Genomic DNA, 24,273 nt, shown 5'->3' with positions numbered 1-24,273 from the left:
GAAAGATAAGCCTTATGGGAATGGCTGATATTCACTGAGTACTTGCTGTATTTTTGGCACTGTTCTGAACTCTTTATCTCAACCTTATGGTGGCAGGTACCATTACTCTCTCCTCTTAACAGAGAAAACCAAGGCCATCATAGGTGAAGTAACATGCCCAGGTGTACATAGGTAGTAAAGGGTCCATTGGATTCAACACTAGACAGCATGATCCAGAGCAAAGGCTAAGTCAGGATTCTTTTTTTTTTTTAAAGAGATGGTGGTGCGAGAGTCTTCCAAATATACACTGTGCAGTTTTTACTGTAGACTCAATAACTGTATATATGGACAAAACCACTTTCCCCAAATCCAGGAAATATTTGGCCAATTTTTCAATTTCAATTTATGAAGATTAATGAGTCTAAAAATGCTGGGAGCTTTCAGGCCAGACTTCAAAGAAGGCTATTCCAAATGAGAGGAACATGGAATCCCTCTCATTCCAAAACCAGGAGATAAAATTTTGAGAGGTTCAGAGACCCTCCAAAACTGCTCTCCCAATAGAAAGTCCCCGAAAGCCTTATTTTAGAACAATATTAAGCACTATCAATATGAGAAATTGAGTTGATGTAATGGGAACAGAGAAAACTAAACTTGTGTAGAAAAACAGAAATTTTGCACCAGGCTATATGGTTTTAGGTACATGATTGACTTTTCTGTATCATAGTTACAGCTTCCTTGTTCCTTGCCCAGTCCAGAATTTAGAGACATTTGTCTGCTCCCTCGCACAGCATCTTTTTGAGAGTCCCTTTCCAGTCTCCCAAGACCTAGGAAATTTGCAAGTCCAAATTAGTGATGCAAACTAGCAAGCAAACTCCTGTAGATATTCCAGGACCAGGAATAAGGGTCTCCAGGGTCCTAAGCTGGGAGAAGCTAAGACCTGCTACCAGAGATTTCCTTAGGAAGCTGCCAACCAGAGGAGGAAAATAAATCTTTCTTCTCTAACCATCTTAGGTTCATTGGCTAGAGCTCTGTGAATTAGGCTAAAGAAAGGCAGATTAAAGAAAGAAAAAAAAAAAGAACTCAAACTTTATTAATGTGTGCATGACCCATGTGCATGGGAGCAGCCAGTGGTGAATAACTCACAGTGTGGTGAGACGTGGGTTTACAGAGCATCTTAACAAAAAAGAACACCTTTGTAGAGAACTTGAAAGAAAGGAAAAGGACTATGAGCTTCCAGGGGCAGCATATGGTGGGAGGGCACAAATAGATAGGAGAACTATGGGGAGATAAGCGCTACTTAGTAAGGTTTGTAGTAAGTAGATACTTCTGGACTGGTAAGAGTTCCAGAGTTGTCACTGCTGATCAACTGCTTAATAGAGAGAGGAGGTGAGGGAGACCTTAGTAAATGATGCTCCACTTTCAGCCAATGGAAAGGGCACTGAGCTTTTCTTATATCTGCTTCTTCTCAATTGCCTTTGGCTCAAAATAATCCTCATGCCAAAGTGGCATGTTTGGGGTGGAATGTTCTGCTGTGCTTAAGATGCTTCATCTCAAGTCTGTCCCATCCGGAGTTCAGTTACTATAGGGATGAGGTTGCTGGGTGTCAGTGCAAGGAGGCTGGGAGAAGGAGGCAGAGGGAAGAAGGAATTAGACCTGTCGGCTGGTGGTAGACTCCAAGAAACCTCTGAGAGGCTACAATACCACAGGTATTGGCGATGAAGTCACCTCTGTCTCACTGCCTTCACCAGAGGACCAGGACCTGTTGGCCAGCAACAAAGTAAACCTCCTTTCTCTAGCCTCTCCATTGTACCCTCAGATATGCTGCCCTTTGCTGTTCTCTGCTCTAAGGCTGCTCTGAGCGCTTTCTGTATACAGATTTCCCCTGGATCACGAAGTTGAGGGGAGGAAGAAGGCCCATGCTTTCTCAGTCAGTCTCAGGGCAGGCAGTACAGACGATGGCTAACGTTATTGTGTGGTTAGCAAGTGCGAGGCACTGTGCTATTTATACACACTCACGATCTCGTTCACTGCTTCCAACAGGTCACAAAGTAGGGTAGGTTATTATATCCATTTTATAGAGGGGAACACTGCGATTCAGAGACTTAGTTAGCTTGTTTAATGTCATGCAACCACAAAGTGACAAATCAAGATTTGAATACAGGAGCTAGTGGAGTGGCTCAAGTGGTAGGGTGCCTGCCTAGCAAGTGTGAGGCCTGAGTTCAAACCCCAGTACCGTCAAAAAAAAAAAAGATTTGAACCCAGGATTCCAAGTGCTGAGTTCTTGCTTCCGATTACTTTCCTGCAGTAGGCCCCTAGCAGTGTTGGGGATTAGAAATTCCCCCTCAATGGGGAAAGTGGAACACCCGTGCAGGGTTTCGGCTCTCCTAAATCGGTCTTGATCCTTGGGGGTTCACCCTCCTATATGTGGTCCCCAGGGTCTTTGCCCTTTCTCTTCCATTGCTTACTCCTTACTCTAAGCCTTAGTAATAGCACAGGGTGACTTATCTCCCAGGGACTTTGCTTTGGGGCAAGCATCCTCACTCCTAAATCATCAGGGCCTCCAATAGCTACAGAATAAAATTCTAACATCCTGGCCACACTCATAACTCCCTGCTGTCTGCCACATCCAAGCTTTTGCTTGAGCTGTTTTTCAGATAGGGTTTCTTGCTTTTTCCCAGGGCCAGCCTTGAACTGCCATCCTCCTACCTCGTTATTAGCATACTCATTATTTCCCAGTGGCATGGCTAGGTCCAGTCCTTTCTCTAGAAAGTCTTCCCTACACTCCTCCATGAACTCGGGGGCCTACCTTTCTTGATAGGCCTGCCCTGGAATGATCAGCATATCTTCTCACTTTGGTTTTTAAGCTGACAGTACAAACCAGGCGAAGGCATAGTTAAAGTCTCAATTCCACATTAGATTTGGTGTGTCTTGCTTCGTTATTCCCAGCTGAGTGCAAGTTAATCTCTGACTCTTTGTTTCTGCATTCATAATGTGTAGAGAACGCTACCTAGTTACAGCATGACTGTCGTGGTTAAATATAATTCTGTACAGGCAGAATTGTGTCTGTTAAATACAGCAGTAATATACAGCATCTAAGAAGTTGTATAGCATAGTGACTAGGGCTACAGTCTCTGGGCCCAAGAGTCCTGGGTTCAAACTCTGGCTGTGTACCTTACTAACTTTGTGATTTTGGATGAGTTGAATCTCTGTGGTTTAATTTCTGTTTTGTAGAATGAAGACGAAGGTTCTTTGTGAGTGAGGAGTTAGTCAAAAAAGTCACATATCTTGTAAAGCATTCCTAGTGCCAGACTAGGCATGTGTTCAGGAGTGCTTTATGCCCCCGAACTCACCATCATGAGCATCGTGGGAAGATGAGGCCTCGAAATGCGAAGGAAACAGTTATCAAATTGCAATCGCTTAGAGTAGACAGAAGGGGAAAGAGAGCTTAGAGGCATTGGGAGAGTGTTGTGGGGGAGAGAGGGGAAGGTGGGTTACCTTCTTTTCTCCCCCAATCACCAATTTCCCCACCCTAAGCCACTCTGATAATCAGGACCCAAGTATGCAATCCATCCAGAGAAGGCACAACCAGCTCCCAGCCCAGGTGACCATCCCAGGTTCCCGCAGTGGTGGGTGGTGGGTGGTGGGTGGTGGGGTGCGCCCGGCTCGCAGCCTCACCTGAGTGCCCCCCTGCCAGCCTCTGTTCCTCCAGGGTGTTGCCGGCCACACCCTCCACCCAGTCCTCATCCCAGCCGCACACAGCAGGAGCCCAGCGGGACTCGGGCAGGCGCGGTGGCCCGCGGCTTCCCTGCCTGTCCCAGGGCGCCAGTCTCCTCGCGCGGCCACACCTCCCGGGCCCCGCAGGGTTAAGGCAGCGGATTGCAGAGGTTTGGGCTGACGTCGCTGTGGCTGAAGGTGGTTCCCCTGGATGAGGGTGGGAGATCCTGCCAGCTGAAACCCGAGCTCCTGCTCAGCTGGAACTTGGGGAGGTCCCTGTAAGAGCCGCCTGCCGCCGGCCTCCCTCGCTCGGTCCCTCCTCTCGCTCCCACAGTCACTCGGGCACCGCCGCGGGAAAGATGGAGCTGGACCGGTGGACGCAGCTGGGGCTCGCGTTCCTGCAGGTCCTTCTCATCTCATCCTTGCCGAGAGGTACCGTGAGTAGCATTTAGGCTCCCAGGAGGGGGCCTTTCTCTCCTGGGATTTGGTGGGGAGCAAGACCAGGGAGTCTCTGGGGTGGGGTGGGGGTGGAAGGTTTGTTCCTCTCTTAACCTTGTGGGCTTAGCTGGTGGCGCTGGAGCGCCTGTTGCCCTCCCTGAGAACAGGACACAGCTGTGTCATCCCTAGTTGGGGACCCAACTGAACTGTCTCAGGAAGGGAAACCAGCTCCAGTCTCCCTCAATTTCCCCTCCCCCCGCCCTTTTAAAAAGTTTATCTGTTTTAAAGCACCAAGTCACCTTGGGGGAATCCATTGCTTTACTGGCTCTGATTTTCAAAGTTTCCCCTGGAAAGTGCTCCTGCAGAGGTGAGGAGGAGAGAAAGAGGGATACAGAGCAAGGCTTGCCTGTTATCCTACAGGTAAATCTTGCTGGTGAAATCTCACAGTGGTAACCCTTCTGGAAAGATCCACAACCAGAGGACCTACTTGCTCAGCTTCCTTCCTGATAAGAAGTAGAAAGAAAAACTGAGATTAAAAGTGCATTTTATTTCTGGGGATGCACAGTGTTTGTTTGGAAAGAGTTTGGCTTCTTTGTTTTCTAAGTCATTTTTCAGAGTCACAATTCCCAGGTTAAATGGTCTGGAGGATGGGAATGAGTCTGAGTCATGACAGAACTCCTGGGGGTGGGGGGGCAGAAGGCAGGGGATGGCACATAGGGAAGCAGGGACTTTTTAGGAGTATATGTCCTTACATGGCTGGCAGGTGAGGTGTGAGGAGGAAACAAGAGACTTCATGAAGTAGGGGCAGGTTGAGCTGTATAGGAGCAGGACACGTATGAGTTCTGGCCACCTCCCTTCTATTCTGGCTGTCTGTCCCCTGCTCTCTATCTGAGAGGTGAGTGCTCTGCTGCTGCAGGTGGCTGGCTGGTGCCTGAGAAAGAAACAGCAGAACAGGCAGTTGTGGTGAGGATGTTAAATGCCATAGCCTGCTGTAGAGAAGGGGAAAACAGCCATTAGATACACAAGACCCCTTCCCCCACTCTGGTCAATACTTCCCCTCTACCTGCAGCCTGCCCACTCTCAATCTTTTTGAGTGATTTACTATAAAGGTGGCGAGAGTATTTCATTTGAATTTTGCCTCTGCGGCATCTGGAGTGGTTCAAAGACAATATTGAAAGAGGAGTACTTCAAGTTGGTCATCCATAGTGTAAATACTTGTCCACAAGTCAAGTGAGGTTTCTGCATTAAGACTCTTCCCTACCTCATCTCTGCCTTCTGGAACCAAACTTCTAGGATGTAATGTCCGTAGACCAACTTCAGAGGACCCTGAGTCTTCCCACAGCATCAGAGCTCAGTAGATCAGATTCCTCATGGTTGGATCAACAGTCTGCTTCGTTTTTATAATGTGGCAGGTGACACGACTCCAACCTTTGAAAGTTTGAAAACAAAGTTCAACTGCCCAAGGTCTGAAAAAGCCATCTATTGCTCACTTGAGAATCAATTCTACCTTTTGCTGTGGAAAAGCTTTGGGAGGGTGTGTGGTTTGTTGTCAGCCAAGTTGCTGACTGAGCCTGAGAGCAGTTTCATGGATTTAGCAAGGACATTTCAGTTGTTGAACTAAAGGGAGAGGGAAGAGTAGAGAAGGAAAATATTTCTTCATGTAGTGAACCATTGACTCCCTGCTGGAATTTGGAATCTGGTCCCATCAAGAAAAGCCTGGAAGCATATTTCCTCTACTTTTCTACAGAGTATCTGAAGTGTAAACATGCATTGGGATGGTCCCCAAGATTACCGTAGCTCGTGGACATGTGATATGTGTTTGAAGGCCAGAATCAAAACATGGGCCAAGTGATAAACCTAACATAAACAGCATGTGAGGGGGAAACCCAAGTCCACTGACTTCACCAAATAGCAGTAGCGCTGCCAGGGTGACTCCGCCTAAGAGGAAAACCTCATTTAAAATATGGGGCCCTCGGGAAATGAGACCTTAATATGGATCAGTTCACAAGTGTCGCTTCCAACAGGCGTTTGCTTGCGGAGAATGACACAAAAGCAGTGGGGGAAGAGAATTTGAAGTACAGCTATTCAGTGGGTAGGAACAGCTAGCTGAGAAAGGGAATGTGGAAAGAAAGCGATGGAGAAGGAGTGGCTAGAAAAATTAGATGGTAGTTTTTAGGGGCTGCGTTAGCACATTCCAAAGAGAAAGCTATGGAAATTGGTGAATTTTTATGGGAGATCATGAAGAGGGGGTTCCCTTTATGAGAGCTCTTGGCACTTCACTAGGAAAATAATATCATGGTGGGATCATGGATTTTTGGAGCTGAAGGTGTCTTAGTGGTCATTTTAGTTTTAGTCCTTCAGTTTCAGAGCACATCTAGCTAACATGTAGTGAACATTTACAATGTGCCCAGACTTTGAGCAAGTACTTACGTACATTAATTCTCAGATCACCTAATACCATAGGTGCCTTTACTACCCTTGTTTTACAGATGAGGTCTGGAGAGGCTTTATGACAATGTCAAGAATATGCAGGCACAATTCTTCAAATAATTAAGTGTGGTGTTATCATTTGATCTAGTAATTCTACTTGTGAAAATATATATAAAAGAACCAAAAGCAGAGACTTGAACAGATAGATATTATATGTCAATGTTAATAAAAGCACTACTCCACAAAGTCACAAGGTATAAATAACCAAATGTCCACTGCTGTATAAGCAAAATGTGCTATCTGCAATATCACTTACCTTTAAAAATGAAGGAAATTCTGAAACATGCTACAACATGGTGGGCCATAAGTGAGAGGAGCTGGACACAAAGACAAATATTGTGTAATTCCATTTATATAAGGAATCTACAGCAGTTAAATTCACAGAGACAAAAGTAAGATGGTGATTGCCAGGAGCTACAGGGAGAAGAGAACAGGAAGTTATTCTTTAATGGTACAGAGTTTCAGTTTGATATGATGAAAATGTTCTGGAGAGGAATGTTGGTGATAGTTACACAACAGTGTACTTAATGTCACTGAATTGTACCTATAAACATGATTAGAAAGGTAACTTTGTGTTACATACATTTTCCCACAATCAAAAAATAAAGTTACTGGGTATAGGGCACAAAATCCCCCACACTCAGGAGTCTGGGCTACATGGTGAGACCCTCTCTAACTAACTACTAACTAACTAACTACTAACTAACTAACTAACTAGAAAAGAAAGAAAGAAAAGAAGGAAGGAAGGAGGGAAAGATGGAAGGAAGGAAGAAAGGAAGGAAGGAAGGAAGTCTGCATGGGCAGATTAGTGGAGCCCGTGGTGAATCCTGACTAATTTTGGAGCCCATGTTCACCTGGGCTCACCTGGCTGCCTTATATTCACACGTCAAGCACATGGACTGATGGTGCTGATGAAAATCTGACCTTGGCAAGGTTTAGGACACACATGAAAGAGAGGAGAGACAGCCCTTGCTAGTTTGTCTTGGCTGAGAAGAGCAAGACAGTTGCTCTGTCTTGGCTGACTGTGGCAAAGAGAAGGGCTGTAGAACCAAGGACTTCATTCTGGCAGCCTGTAGGCCACATGGCCAGCAGAAGTGTTTAATGGGACGCAGTGCTTAGAAATGTTTGAACTCAAATGCCTTGAGGTAGGTTAGATCCTCTTTCTCGTGCTTGATACATGCTACAAGCATTTGAATTTTTGACCTCCGTTCCTGAAAGGGATGGGCAGAGGAGGAGAGGGGCAGAGAGAGGAGGTAAAAGGCTGGATGCTGAAGGGGAGACTTGCAAGTGGGTTAAGTGGCTAAGGTCTGATTGGTAACAGAACTTTTTAAAAGCATCTGTTACATGAGACTTTTTAAAACTTCAAATATATTTCAACTTGCATGTCTCATGGAACATAATCTTACCTCTCTTTGTGACCTCCTATTCTTTGATAATATGTTTTACTCTCACGAATGACTTTGAATATGAGCTTTTGATAGAAACCGAGGAGGAGTTGGGTGCTATGTCTGGGTCAATAACCTGTGCATTCTTGGCCATGGAAGCCCAGGAGCAGAGGTGACATAGAGCATGGGAGTCCCTTGGGAACACTGAGAAGTCCTGGGGGAATCTTTGAATGCCATGGGCATAAATTGGGGATTTGATTTACTCTTGCCTACATCTGGGTTATATTGACAGGACAGAACTGCCTGAGACAATGGTGTCTGAGGGACCTAATAATTGGGCTTAAAGTAAAAAATATATATATATTTCCACCTGCCCCACTGGGGGTGGCCAATCAGGATGTAAGAGAAAACCTCTTTGCCTGTCTCCCTTGAGGCCAGCTCTAGATGCTGCAATTGACCTGGGGTGTGTGCAAATTGGGAAAAGTGTTATTTCCATGGTAAGTGAGGAAGGTTGTGCCCTCCTCCTCTGACACAGGGAAGAAGGAGGAGGATGGATATTTAAAAGCCCCAGCGCCTGGCCTCCTTCTCCTCTTCTTTAGATTAAAGGGGAGAGAACTCCAGTGTTTCTATTTCCCAGTTTCTGAATTCCAGGGCTAAGGACCCAGAGGCAGTGGAGCACTGAAAGCTACCAGATCAAGGAACGTCTATCACATTCCAAGCCTGGTCTATGTTTAAGGAATTCTGTTTGTCAGTCATCACAAGATCTGGGCCAAAGCAATAGGTTTATAATAGAAAGGAAGAAGTAAAACATGTAGGACAAACCTGGCTTCTATAAACAGAACCACTCAAAGAAGGCAGAGAATTAGGGCTGCCTGGGGATGTTCTACTCTCTGAATCACTGTGACCTTCTGCTTCCCCCACCCAACTCTACTCCTTCTCTCTATTGCAGTCACGTGTGAGACACACTCAGTGCTCACGTGGGTTGAGAGTGAGTACGTAAGGGCTGTACATCAAAGTCAATACCCTTGATGATAGAAATAACAAAGGTGGAAGCAACTTTGAAGGGGCTTCTAGCATATCATACCTAAGGTATCTAATCCCAAATTTGGCTTCCCAAAAAACTGACTGAGTTTGTGATAAATACCAGGCTCTCTTCTACATGCTTTCCATGTATTTACTTAATCCTTACAACAAACCTAGGAAGCAGATACTAGTGTCATAAGCCCCAGTTTACACACCAAGGAACTTAGGCAAAATTTCAGTACTTGTCCAGGTCACCTATTGGATATCTCTGTGTTTGAATGATGAAATGTGTCTCCATTAGACATGCCCTGAAATGCTGCACAGCACTGCCACAGGGAGCAGTAGGTCTGATGATGGCAGATTTGCTGGCTGTATTTTGGCCAAATGCTAAAAGACCCCGGAGTTAGTAAAGAAGTCTACTTATCCTTTGGATGTTCAAGAGCTCAGACTGGCTAAATACAGTTGGTCATGTGCTCACCTCTGTGGAGAGGGAGTGGTTTTGAAGGAACAACAGAGACAACAGCCTGACTGGGATGATGTGGGTCCTAAGAGGAGCCATTCCTCAGAGGAAACAGGGGTGTTAAGCAGACCGCAAATCCAACCAATTTCTGGGATAGTTGTCCACCGCGTCATGGGTCTCATTCTGATTAGACACGGGAAGTGGGAATTTCTTTGTCCTGTGGTCAACTTTATAATCCAAATCATGTGTCTGTTTTCAGAGGAACAGAACTGAGGCTAAGATGTACTGTGAATCTGGCTCTGACACTGTATTCCTGCTCCTTTACATATTTGTTCTGTCAAGTTCATCAGAGTGTACATTCTTAAGCCACGGGATGGAGCAGGCCCGGAAAGAATAACGAAAAGCTTTTTTCCTTCTTTTCTTCTTTTTTTGGTATAACATAGTTGATGGGTATTGCAGGGAATAGAGATTCAATCCCCTCCCATTAATACTAGGGTGGATTTTGACCAATTCATTTCCACCTTGATTGAGGACCTGTCTGCCAGTCACTATCATCATGGGTCTTATGTCACGTAGGTAAGAGAAGCGTGCACCCTAGCTGAGCAGCAAATGAAGACACCTATTTCTGTCACCCTTCAGCCTCTGGAGTTGGATTAGTGCCTGAATTCCTGCAGTTTTGGCATTTTTATCACCACCGTCTCTGAGGTTCTGGCTGTTGCAGACAGCTGAGCTAGAGGTTTGGCAGCAGAATCTGTGTAAGTAGAAGTTTGGTCAGTTGGTTTGGTGATTGGAAAACCATGCTGCTGCTGCTGCCAGAATAGAGTGAGGAACACATTCAGCCACCTTTAGCTCATAGGAGATGCAGTCATTGTCTTCATAAGCTGAATTTACGTTTGGTTAAAAACATTCCAGCCATTTAAATGCAAAACCACTGAATGGTGGGGGATGTTGGCCTAGTTTACTTCAATCAAATGAATTGTTTGAGGACTCTGAGAAACTAAAGTGGCAATATTTTTCAAATCCAACTCCACTTCCGTTTACCTCAAAGACTCTTATGGAAGGTGATCAGTGAACCCCCTGCATCATGGGAATCCTCCTCAGGAGTTAGCAGTCGTGGTGGAGAACACCCAAAGTGTCCCAGAACATGGTGTTTGGCTTCCAGATGGCAAACTCTACTCCTCTATTTTCCAATGTGTCCTTGGCTCACCTGGAAAAGTCCAAGACTTGGCTGGTTGGTGGTTAAGAATCTTTGTTTAGGTCTTCTTTGTCTGGTTTTCTGTCAGTAGGAGGACTGCCTGCTTCCAAATGGTGGTCAGTCTCCTTTCTGGTCAACTTAGTGGTAGAACAGAATGGGTAAACTTCTTAAGCCCTTATAGAATGAGATACAAACTTCAATAAACAAAAGTATTCAGCAATAATGGGCCCAATAGGTTACCTATCCTGAATAATGCAGACTCTGAAAAGTTACACAAGAGAGAATTCTAACTTCAGTCATTGTCACAAGTAGCCTTCTCTTTGGAAATCACATGTGCCTCATATGTCCGTATTCATGTGTCTATTCAGCAGTCTTTAGCAAGCACCTATCAGGTGCCAGGCATGTTTTCACGATGAGTAAGACTAAGTTATTTTCCATAAGGCAGTTGTAATCTATTAAGAGAACTTATGGTCCAGCCTGGCATTTCCCTCCTAAAGTGGGTTTCATGGGTCATGAATCTTGGGATAGGTTCAGTAAAAATAGACAAAACTCAGGATATTATGATGAAGTAAGTCTTGGAGATGTGAAGACTATGCATAAATCATAGTATAGATTTGCAAAGTCTTGCCACAAAACAGCCATAATTAGCATTTTATGAAGTTGTTTGATCACAGAATCCCTTTTCTTTCCTCCCTCCTTTTCTTCCTCCCTCCCTCCCTCCCTCCCTCCCTCTCTCTGTCTCTCTCCTTCTCACCATCCAATGGAATTAGTGCTTCATGGAACACAGTTTTTAAAAACTCCTGTCTCTTGCTCATAATGAATAAAACATTGAAGAACATCTCACCATTACAGAGGAAAGGGTAGGGTAAGAAGGGCATTTGGGAACCTACAAAACATGGGCTTCTCTTCAGACTTTTACTGAGGTATGAGCAGGAAGTCTGATGTTCCTGTCAGTCAATACTTGTTGAGATGCTGAAAAGACCTAGAGTTGAGGGTGCACCATGTTGCTGTGGAAAAGATTATGTCTTCTTTGAAAATTAGGAGAATATTTGAACCTCCTTCTAAAAAGGGGCATGGAGTTCAAAGTCCATCCCTCACCAATTAACTGCCCCCCACCACAACACACAGAGGTTGTCCTCAATCTTATGTTATTTCCTTTGATATAGCTCATTCACTGTGACCCTGATTTGCACAACCCAGAAGTGGTCTGGCTATTTATTGGGACTGTGTCCCCCAGAGATAGCACATGTGTTACAGCTGTTCATTGACCCCTTGTTTGCTATTTCTAAGACCTACTTTTTTTTTCCTGCATTTACTAAATATTGTTCTTGTTGTCATGCAACATGGTTTCTGTCTTGGCCCTGGAATTGCATGCCTCCTCTTTCTGCCCAGACAAGTTTCAGATGGAATGACTACAGAAGCTGGGTGAGGGATAAAGTCAGATGTTCCTATAAAGGGTATCCTGTATAAGTAGACTTGGGAACTCATGATCTTCTCAAAGAATACAGCCCCCACTAGTCATATATATGGGGTTCATCTTTAATGTGGATGCCTTGGTTTGAATGCATTCACATTTACAAATGCATATACAAGGAAGAATGAAAGCACAGATATGAATGCATACAGATTTGTGTATATGTGTGTTTGTGCATGGAGCATAGAGTATTGTAGTTTAAAATCCAGGCCAGGGTTTGGATCCTAGCTCTGTCACTTATGGGTAAGTTTCGGTGCCAAGTTAGTTTACCTCTCTAACATGGCTTTATTGCCTTCCAATTTGTAGACCTATCTATCTAATCCTAAGTTTATTAAAGGTATTAAAAGAGATAATCCATTTAAAATACTTAGCACATTGCCTGGTAGAAAGGGAGTACTCAGGAAATTAAAGCCTTGTACTCTTCTCTGTCCTTCTGTTTTTCCCACTTTCAAAAGTTTTACAAGGAATTGAGAATCAGCAATACCAGGTGTTTTCATCTACAGTAGGATTGAATTTACATGGTTCTTTTGAGGCTTGTACCATCCTCCCATAGTCCCATTCTACTCATCTGTGACTCTGTCAGAAAGAAAATCCCTAAAGATCCACCATCTGCTTATCTCTTGAGATTGTCCCTTCCCTGGTTTTTGTCTTTTACCCACCTTCTAGCCTTAGGGAAAGTAGACTTCCATATGCTGTGTCTTGGTGTCTCTGTGTTTGAAATAGGGCCAGTGGCAGGTTCTTTTAGGGACTTGTGGGGCAGTATTTAACAGAATAGGTGATCCTGGGGCAATGATGTTTTGGTCTAAATACTAAAGCCTCCTTAAAATTCAGAAGATGAGGTGTTGTTGATTGTCCACTTGTGTTTCAGGGGCAGAGCCAACCAGAGAGCCTCAGCTAAAAGAAGCTCCTTTGCATCTTGTTCTAGCTTGCAGATCTGGGGGAGGTAACTATAGTGAGGGTTAGCCTTCCTGAAGTTGCCCTGAATCCAGGGCTCAAGGACCCATCTAGCATTCCACTGCAAATGCATCACCCTCATTTACCATCCCTTCACGCTTGACATCTGTTGTTGGTCAGCTGCTTTAGTAGAAGGAAAACCTGTCCTCTGCTGACATCAGCTAACTTGGATATGAAGATTATAATGCTAACTCTGGAAACTCTTGACAAAGAGGTAGTCCATGATAGACCTGGTGCACTCTCACTGAGAAGACTTTGAAGTTTGGAAGGTTAGAAACAGGTGAGGTAATTTGTAGAGTTCCTGAGTCTGGGGAAACTCAGATTGGATGTTTTGGGAATAGCTTAAATTTTACTGTTTTTGACATAGCCATTCTAATTCTTTGGTTGATGTAATATTTGCTGAATTCTATTGCCAAGCACATTTATATGCCTTACTCAATTATTTTTTTTCAGTAGCCAATACTAATAAAAATAAGATCTCTTCAGCCCATATTTTCACATTCAAAATAACCCAGAAGCAGCTGTCTTTCAAGGATTACCAACACAACAGTTGTTGAGGATAATGGTAGCTGGGAGCTCCTCCAAGATTCTAGACTCTGAGTGCTATTCCTCTTGGCTATGGCTGTGAAATTTCTATTTCTAAGGAGAAGCAGCAGGAGGTGAGGTATGTCCTATTAAACAGTGTATGAAGTGGAGGTGCTATGGTTTGAATGCGTTCACCAAATTTCATGTGTTGAAAACTTAATCCCCAAATTATTATGCTGACTGGAAGTAGAACCTTTGGAAGGTAGTTGGGCTATGAGGACAACCCTTATGAATGGATTAATCCATTTATGGGTTGATGGATTAATGGGTTCTGGAGGGAATGGTTTTGTTATACATGTGAGCTCTTTCTGGTACCTTGCTCTGGCTCATCTAACGATGTCCTCAACATGCTGTGCAGCAAGAAGGCCCTCACCAAAAGCTGAGCAGATGCCAGCATCATGCTTTTGGTGCATACTTCAAGCCTCCAGAGCCACAAGCTAAATAAACCTCTATTGTTTATAAATTACCTTGTCTTGGGTATTTTGTTACAACAGAAGTCTTACTTAGTTAGGAAGTATTAGTGAAAAGAGACTAAAATCTTAAAGCAAGTGGGAAGAACTCAGAATACCATGATGGAAACATGAACAGATCGCTTGAAAATGCTGTGGATTTGTGGCCTCCTGGAGGACATATTCTTGCTCATTCCTTCATTCATTTAATTGTCTGTGTCTTAAAGATGTGACTTAAAAAATTATACACAGAATAATGGTGACGTTGGACAAATATGCAACTTTTCATCCAGAGCCCTTTATGGTCATTGTCATCTTCAACTGTAGTGACATCTACAATCATGCCACCATTTCCTTATCCTCTTGATACGGAAGACCAGCTGTGACTGGATGTCTTGTCGGTGGCTATCTGCAGCTTAAAGAGGGGCAGATTCTATGAGTGTGGGACCAGAGTATGACCCAGAAGTTCAGGGTTCCTTTCAAGGCCACTAAAAATCAGGGTTATCGCCCTGGATCTTCCAGCAAGTGGGAATGAAGAACCACTGCACAGCCCAGCTTCCCAGAGACTGGAGGGAAGCCAGCTTAAGCAGTGCAAGAGGGCTGCAGTTCTCAAAGAAGTATACCTTTTGGAAAGGTAGAGACTTAGACTCCACACCCAGAGATTCTGAGAGAATAGGACTGGATGGAGGTCCAGGAATCAGTTTTTAACAAGCATCCCAGGTGGTTTCAATGTAGATGGACTTCTAATGTGTACACACCAAGCCCCAGCTCACCACTAACTTTGTAACCTCAATCAAGCTACTTAACCTTTCTGTGCCTCAGTTTCCTTACATATGCAAGATCGTAATGTCATTGTGATGGAAATGAACACGGAAACATACGGAAGCACTCAGCACTATGCTTGGTCAGAGCAAGCTCTCAATATACATTTATGGCTGTTGTGGTTGCCATTCAGAGTTAGTGATGATAGCTGAAGTCAGGCCAGTGAAATAGCTAAGTGCTCTCACTCTACAGACAGACAGCCTGAATTTGAATACTGTTCCTGTTATTTACTACTTGTGCCATCTGGGCATATTACTTAATCTCTGTATATCTCAGTTTTCTCAACTATAAAATGGGGGTATTAACTGTCCCTGCACTATTAGATTGTTATAAGGTTTGAATGAATTAATACAGGCAAGCAAACTAGAGCTGTGTCTAGCATATATGCTATTATTATCTGAAACAGGTTAGTCATCAATCATCTGTAGTGATTTTAGAGTACAGCAGTATCCTCCCTCTTTCTTACTTGGGGCAGAACACTGTTCTAGATGGACAACTGATATGGCCCAAGCATGATATTGATCCTAACCATAAAGACAGTAATGACCCTGAGCACTCTGCTAGTCACTTTCCTTTCATAGCTCTTGCATTCCTCCCCACAATAATGGAGAAATACTCTCAGTATCCCTGTTTCACAGATGAAGATACTGAGGTACAAAGAAGTTGATGACTGACCTAAGGTCACACTGGAAGTTGTAGAGTTGGGATTCAGATTGGGCAGTCTGATTCTCAAGTGTTTCTGCTTCATCAATGCCACTTTTTAAACAGAAAAGTCAGAGGTGTGAACTCTCAAGAATCAATATATTGCATTGATAAGAACAAGGCTTGGGCTGGACATGGTGTCTCACGACTGTTATTCCAACTACTTGAGAGGTGTAGGAGGCTGATAGACGTTCAAGGTCAGTCCTGGGCAAAAACTTAAAAGTAACTAAAGCAAAAAGGGCTGAGGTTGTGGCTTAAGTGGTAGAACGTCTGCCTAGCAAGCATGAAGCACTGAGCTCAAATCCTAGTGGTGTAGAAAAAAGAAAAAACCCACTAAAAAAGAATAAAAGTTTGGTTCCATTAAGAGTTGGGTTCTCCAGCAGCACAGCAACTAAGAGACAGCATAGATAAATGGGACCTCATAAAGCTAAAAAGCTTCTGTTCATCAAAAGAAATGGTCTCTAAACTGAAGAGAACACCCACCCAGTGGGAGAAAATATTTGCCAGCTACACATCAGACAAAGGACTGATAACCGGAATATATAGGGAACTTAAAAAACTAAATTCTCCCAAAACTAATGAACCAATAAAGAAATAGGCAAGTGAACTAAACAGAACCTTCTCAAAAGAAGAAATTCAAATGGCCAAAAAACACATGAAAAAATGCTCACCATCTCTAGCAATAAAGGAAATGCAAATTAAAACCACGCTAAGATTCCACCTCACCCCTGTTAGAATAGCCATCATCAGCAACACCACCAACAACAGGTGTTGGCGAGGATGCGAGGAAGAAGGAACCCTCTTACACTGCTGGTGGGAATGTAAACTAGTACAACCACTCTGGAAAAAAATTTGGGGGCTACTTAAAAAGCTAGACATCGATCTACCATTTGATCCAGCAATATCACTCTTGGGGATATACCCAAAAGACTCTGACACAGCTTACTCCAGAGGCACCTGCATACCCATGTTTATTGCAGCACTATTCACAATAGCCAAGTTATGGAAACAGCCAAGATGCCCCACCACTGATGAATGGATTAAGAAAATGTGGTACCTATACACAATGGAATTATATGCAGCCATGAAGAAGAACGAAATGTTATCATTCGCTGGTAAATGGATGGAATTGGAGAACATCATTCTGAGTGAGGTTAGCCTGGCCCAAAAGACCAAAAATCTATGTTCTCCCTCATCTGTGGACATTAGATCAAGGGCAAACACAACAAGGGGATTGGACTTTGAGCACATGATAAAAGCAAGAGCACACAAGGGAGGGGTGAGGATAGGCAAGACACCTAAAAAATTAGCTAGCATTTGTTGCCCTTAATGCAGAGAAACTAAAGCAGATACCTTAAAAGCAACTGAGGCCAATAGGAAAAGGGGAACAGGAACTAGACAAAAGGTTAGATCAAAAAGAATTAACCTAGAAGGTAACACCCACGCACAGGAAATCAATGTGAGTCAATGCCCTGTATAGCTATCCTTATCTCAACCAGCAAAAACCCTTGTTCCTTCCTATTATTGCTTATACTCTCTCTACAACAAAATTAGAAATAAGGGCAAAATAGTTTCTGCTGGGTATTGAGGGGGTAGGGGGGAGAGGGAGTGGGCAGAGTGGGTGGTAAGGGAGGGGGTGGGGGCAGGGGGGAGAAATGACCCAAGCCTTGTATGCACATATGAATAATAAAAGAAAAAAAAAAGAGTTGGGTTCTGGTTGGGTTCTGATCTTTCTTCTTTGACCTGAAAGCTGTTGTGACCTAGGCAAATTTTTTATCCTCTCTGTTTCCTTATCTGTTAAATGAAGAAAATAGAATCTACTTTGAAGGGTGATTGTAAGGATCCAATGAACTATGTGTCAAGGACTCAGAGATAGGCCTAGTGGGTGGGAAGACTCAGGGGGTGGAGAAGGGTGGATGTGGAGCTACAGTGTGGAGCCCTGCGCTTCAAAAACATTAAAGAGGAAAAGCAACTCCCCAGTGCACAGGATCCTAATCACCAGATTTCTAAAGAATCCAGTGAAAGTTCTGGTACACAAAGGGGACTAACAAGGGCCTTGACTTTCTAGTTATCATTATCTTGCTAATGAGAGGAGCTCTGGGAAGGGGAAAAACTGAGTTACTGAGGGTGAGATCCAGCTAGGCTGGGACTGAGGATCAGATCCTTGGTGACAGGATGGCTCTCAATGGCTCAGGAAGAGAGATGGAGTCACCAAGGGTCCCAGTAAACATTCCACCAATCACCCTGACCCACAACCTTGAGCTTCTGTCCTGGGCTTTATCTGTTCACCAGCCCCATGAGATGGTGGTTAGACCCTCCAGTGGTCAGTAATGTGTGTGCCTTGAAACAGCAATATGGGGAGAGCGGGTGTTCAGACAGCCCACAGGGAGGGGGTGCAGGGAGCAGGGATGAGTGACTAGCTCCCGCTGCCTAGGTGTAAATCTCTCTGATTCTGCATCTTTTTTCCCCTACCCTCTGGTCTCAGAAGATTTATAAGATGCAAGATGGTTTTTTAAAACCCTCGGTAGAAAACCTTAATTCAGTGAGACAGATGGGAAGGCTGTGGGTTTTTGGTGGACTCAAAAGGCAGGTCTGACATGCAGGAGAAGGTGTGGGCACATTATAAAAGTGCCCTTTTCTTTTTTGTTACTTTCTGTGGTGGCCTTGGCCTGGGCCTTTGCTCTGAAAAATGATGCTTCCATCAGGTATGAAACAGGCTGACACTTGTTTTCATACAGACCCCCAGTGTCTTATTGGGTGGGCTCTCAAAAGCCTTAGTGCTGACGTATTTCTTTAATGTATAATGTGGAAAACCTTGTGCTTGGAGACTATGTTCAGGAGACACAATTTCTCCTCTTTCTCCTCCGTCTAGGTAAGGCCCCCGTTGTTGGAGGGATGGGCTCTCTATCTTGACAGCTGTAGAAACAGATCAGGACTGGAGAGCCTTAAAGTAAGCCACCAGCGTATCTCAGAGCTGTTAACTGTGTACAGAATAACAAGGACAAAATGACAACCCACATTTGTTCCCTGACTCATTAATTCAGTTTGCCAAGTGTGGGAAACCTGTGCCAACTGGTCAGCATTGTGTCTATTACCTCAGCATTCCCATTGGTAACACAAGATTATGAGGTTAAGTGCATACATTTTTCAAAGAGAATTCTAGGAGAACCAGGGCTGAGCCAATGTCACTGTTCTCTTTCCCCATCTGGATGGGTGTACCAGGATGGCTGTTCCTAAGTATGGAGTTCAAGAAAAGGGCTTGGACCAAGCTTATGATGCCAAAAATACTCTTTTTTTTTGTTTTATTTATTTGAGACAAGGTCTTGCATTATAGCCCAGACAGGTCCGAACTCACAATCTTTCTGCCTCAGCCTGTTGAGTACTGGGATTACAGGCACATGCCATCACGCCAAGCCCTGAAATACTCTGATCTTTGTTTTCCATGAATTTTAAAACAAGGGATAGTAGAGCACTTGTACACATAGGATAATTATGTTGCAATTAAAAATGACTTTTCCATGTCAAAAGAAAATATTACCCATGACAGAAATAAAGAAAAAAAGCAGTTTCTAAAACAAAATGTTACCAATTTTGAGGTGTCACGTGTTCTCTATCAATACCTACATGTAGATATCTGTTGCCACTGAACACAGATGACCTAAAAGACAGTCACCAACATATTGAGGTTATTTCTAAACACTTTTTATTTCTTTATATGTTTTTGTTTCTCAAAGCTTTCACAAGGGACTCTTTTTTGGTACTAAAAATACATTGCTTTGGAGCTTGGGGGGAGAGATGTATAGGGAGAGCACAGAGGGCTTGGGGGTATGAACTTACTCTGTATGACACTACAATGGTAGACACGTGTCACATACCTTTGTACAAACCCACAGGAGGTACATCACCAGGACTGACCCTAATGTAAACAATGGACTCTGGATGACAATGCTGTCATTGTAGGTTCATCAATTGTGACACAAGTGCTACTCTGGTAAGGGTTGTTGATAATGGGTGAGGCTGTGTGTGTATGGAGTCGGAGTACATGGGAAATCTTTATACTTCCCACTTAAATTTGTTGTGAAGCTAAAATTGCTCTAAAAATGAAGTCTTAAAAAAGTGTTTTATAAAGAAAATAATATGGTCTGGGGCATGGCTCAAGTGGTGGAGTATTCACCCAACAATCTCAAGGCCCTGAGTTCAATCCCCGGTATCATCATCAAAAGAAAATAATAAATATTGGATCCAATGGAAATTAGTAATGAGTGGGTGTATATGGCACCCAGAACTGTCAGCTTGATTTTGCTGTGTGATCGTGGCATGTGCTTGATATCTCAGCATCTCTGTTTAGTCCAGGCTGATGCTTGGTCTTTTGTGCTTTGTTTGTGCTTATTTGCTGGAAGCACTGGTAGTATAAAATTCACCTGCAGATTTTATAAGGCTTTGTTTTTAAATGTGCCAAGCAAAGTAGAGTAGCTGCCAAAATTGGAAGTTGGACCATTCCATTCCCTCTAAGTAGCAGTCTTGTTCCCCTCCTCATCCCTCACCCCATACCTCTCTTTCCCTCAGAATTAATTCCTGAAAAAGAATTCTTTGACATTTCTCCTTTGTTTCCATAAACAAAGCCAATTCTTCCCTCCTTAGCCCTTTTCCTCCTTGGTAAAGTGAAGGGTTGGGGTAAATGATTTTAACTTAAAAGAAAATGTATTACTAACCTCATTGGATCATTTTGAAAATGAAATTGCACAAAGGATATAAAAGTACTTTCACTAGGGAAATGCTGAAGTGCTTTAGCACACATGAAAGAAAACATTCAATAAGTTCTACTGCTGTTGTTTCTCTCGATCTTAGTTTCTAGAACCGGCCCTTAGCACCACATTGAAATTCCCTGAAATTTGTACAGCTGCAACCAAGTGGTCAATGTGCCCTTTCCACAAATGTAATTCCAGTAAATGCAGAAAAAAATCCTGAAAGCTGCTCTTCCCTGCTTATTGCATTCTTAAATCTCCTTAGCTGGTGAACTTGAAATGTTTCTCATAGGATATTTCTTGGATCTATTTTGGGAAAATTTTCCTGTCTGCTCAATCTGGGGGGGTATGAAGGGGTGAACTTGTCAGACCATAGGGGAGGAACCAAGCCATGAAGCCATCAAACAAACCGTCACCTCCAACTATCAACTCTATCTATTGATCTTATTTTTGCAAACAGATCAATTTCTTGTGATTTTATTTAAACTTCTTTAACCCTGTGAGGTCTGCAGAGTTGATGCTAATGCCTCTTCATGACTATTCATTTATTCTCATAAATTTCACAACCACAGTTTGTGATTAAGTATTTGTAGGGTCAATGGACCAATGTTTACTACACTAGGATCTCTGTGAGGTCAGGAATGGTGTCTGTTTTCTTCTTGGTGCTATTCAGCACCCAGCCTTCTACCTGGGATATAATTGGCATTTAATAACTACTTATGGGATGAAAGAATGAATTCATCATTTCACCCATGCTCTCGGCACTGTGCCCAGTGGGGAAATGAGGAACAGAATGATTAAATGATTTGCAGTGGATTAGTCTAGCTTCTGAAAAGACATAGTGTACTAATCCCTTATTGATGCTGTAACAAATTAGTTACTTAATGACCTAAAACAGCAAATGTTGATTACGTTCCAGTTCCGAAGGTCAGACATTTAAAATGAGTCTTCCCAGGCTAAATCAAGGTGTCAGCAGAGCTGCATTTCTTCTGCAGGCTCCAGAGAATGACCTGTTGCCTTGCCTTTTCCAGTTTCTAGAGGCAGCCTGCATCTGGTGGATGATGATGTCCCTCCTCCATCTTCAAAGTTCATCACTCCAAGCTCTGCTTCTGTCTGCGCATCTCCTTTCCTGACTCCAGTCTTCCTGCTCTCCTCTTATCAGGGTCTTTGTGATCATGTGGGTCCCATATGGATAATTCAGCGTACTCTCCTCATCTTCAGATTCTTGATTTTAAAAATTCTTATTAGCATATACATATATATATATACACACACACACACACGTATTTTTTTGCAGTGCTGAGTACTGAACCGAGGGCTTTGCACATACTAGAAAAGCACGTTTCAAGTGAGCTACATCCCAGCCCCATTCTTAGTGCAGCACTGAGATTTGAACTCAGGGTCCTGTGCTTTCTAGGCAGCTGTGTTACTACTTGCCCCAAGCTTCGCAGCCTTTCTTGCTTTAGTTATTTTCCAGGTGGGGTCTCACATTTATACCTAGGGTAGACTTTGGACCAGAATCCTACATACCTGGGATCACAGGCATGCCACCATTCCTGGCTTATTTGTTGAGGTGGGGTCTTGCTAATATTTTTCCCAGCCTGGCCTCAAACTTCTAGTCTCCTGACCTCTGCCTCCGGAATACCTGGGACTATAGGATGAGCCATCATGCCTGGCTGTTAGTGTCTATATTAATTATACAAAGTGGGCAGTTAAATTGGGTATTTCTATAAATGCATATAACATACTTTATTCTTAAATAAACACACCTGAAAAATCCCTTCTGCCAGGCTTCCCTGGGATCATTCCCTGAGACTGAGATAGACTTTACCTATAAAGTTAGAAAAGGCACAAGGGGGCAGAGGTGGACTGGCTTACTGAAGAAAAGACATGTGTCAAGAAAGTATTTCAGGGAATTAATTCTTTCCCAAAAGGGAGGTTCCCCTTCTTCCATATTCTATAGACAAGTCAAGGTAAATAGACCTGCTTCTTGGGGAGGAATAGGCTTTGCCAGCTACAAGAATAGAGCAAACTGTACCTGGCCTTCTACACTGAAATACAAAGTCTTAACAAAAATTACGAATGAGTTTTATATAGTGTGATCCCCTCTCACACTACAAAGCTGAGTCTTTGTAAATTCTTAGAAAACTTGAAAGAGTAGTTCTTGCCCCAGAGTGAATAGAGGGAGAGGGATGAGACACAAGTCACACTCTTCAGGCATATTTTCTGGTCACAGCATGAATAAAACATAAGGCAGAGGGTGGAGAGGCTGAGTATGGGCCTGTGGCAGGTATCCTGGACCAACAGGCCTAAGCACTTACCCATGGGAAGAAAAGTGCCTCTGCCAATTAGGAGCACAGCCAGCTCTCCTGGCTCATAGTTCTACGCTGGATCCAATGGATGGAAATATTTGACTCCTGAAGGGAAGGTAGCTCTAGAGTTATGACCAGATTCATTTAACAAATAATTTATTTAGCTCTTCTTGTGTGCCAGGCCCTGGCCTAGCAGCTGCGAGTAAGTTACCTGTCATTCCTACTGGCTTATGGTCATATAGGGGAGACAGGAAAGAAGCAGGTGCAGCTGCTTCTTGGCAACCACAGGGAATCGGTTCCAGACCCCCTGATGTGGATATGAAAATCTGTGGACACTCAACTCCCTTATATAACATGGCGTAGTGTTTGCATACAACCTCTGCACATTCTCCCTTGCACTCGAAATCATCTCTAGATTGCTAATATCTCGTGCAACATAAGTGCTCTTGAATAGGTGTTCTACTGTATTGTTCAGGAAATAACGATAAGGAGTAGTTTATACATGTTCAGTACAATGTTTTTAAAAACTGTTTTTGATCTGAAGGTGGTTGAATCTGTGGATGTGGAACCTGCAGATATGAAGGGCTGACTGTAAATGCAACCAGAAAACAATCCTGAATTGTGACAAGAGCTAAAAGACAGCAAATAGGACACTGTGATCAATGCCATGCCTAGCATGTGTGAGGTGTGTGATTCTGATGAGAAGGTCAGGGAGGCCCCCTCTGAACAGGTGTGATTCACACTGAGACCTAACAGCTGAGTCAGGGGCTATGGGAAAAGCAAGTGTGAAGGTGGGCAAGAGCGTGGTGGCTTCAAGAAGAGATGGGAAACTGGCCATGAAAAGGGTTCTCCAAGGCCCCGGGAACTATGCAGAGCACTCAAAGTTTATTCCAAGTGCAGTGTGAACAACTTGACCATTTTAAACAAGAAACCAAGATTGTAGACATTTAAAAAAAATAAGATCGAGAAATGTGGAGTTTCTCTACTGTGTTTCTTTTCAAGCTGTTATTGGATGCTTATTATATAGTTGGCACTGAGTTCGGTTCCTCACATACATTATCTTATTTAATGCTTTTAAAAGGCCGAGTTGGATAAAATGAACTCACTTTGCTGGACAGCAAGGAGAGGTTGAGAGAGTCGCTAGTTTAGCCAAAGTCATTCACCCAGTAAGTAGCAGGGAAGGGATTCCAAATCCAGGTCTGTCTGACTCCAGTGCTAGAGCCTTTAGCCATTTTGTTTTTTCTCATTTTTCCCACTCCACCTTTTTAACACTAAAAATTGTGGTTATACACACATATACACACATACACACATGCACACATAGAGGAAACACAGAACTTGTGATTTTATTGATTTTAAGGCATTATTCATGTTCACACAGCTGTGCAACTATCACATCTATCTGTTTCCAAAACTTTTCATCACCCCAAACAGCAACTTTGTAAGTATCAAGCAGTAACTCCCTCTTCACCATTTCCTCCCAGCTCTTGGTAAATTCTAATCTGCTCTCTGTTTCTGTCAATATGCTTTATTATAGATATTTCAT

The 24,273-nt window shown here is 43.4% G+C and overlaps 1 protein-coding gene across 3 annotated transcripts in view; it reads left to right on the top strand.

Annotated features, from left to right (window-relative positions):
* Positions 1-24,273, top strand: part of Pamr1 (peptidase domain containing associated with muscle regeneration 1) — a 169,773-nt gene that overhangs the window by 77,940 nt on the left and 67,560 nt on the right. For 2 of the 3 annotated variants that reach the window (XM_020160817.2, XM_074044499.1), the window contains exon 1: positions 3,904-4,125. The exons of the other annotated variant lie outside the window; for it this stretch is intronic. In XM_020160817.2, the coding sequence (XP_020016406.2) occupies positions 4,053-4,125 (73 nt within the window). In that variant the 5' untranslated portion in view covers positions 3,904-4,052. Of the gene's footprint in view, positions 1-3,903; positions 4,126-24,273 lie in introns of those variants that run through there. 3 annotated transcript variants of the gene reach the window in all.

Source organism: Castor canadensis, chromosome 1 (assembly GCF_047511655.1).
Source record: "Castor canadensis chromosome 1, mCasCan1.hap1v2, whole genome shotgun sequence".
Taxonomy (NCBI): Eukaryota; Metazoa; Chordata; class Mammalia; order Rodentia; family Castoridae; genus Castor; species Castor canadensis.
This window is presented reverse-complemented; position numbering and strand designations above follow the sequence as displayed.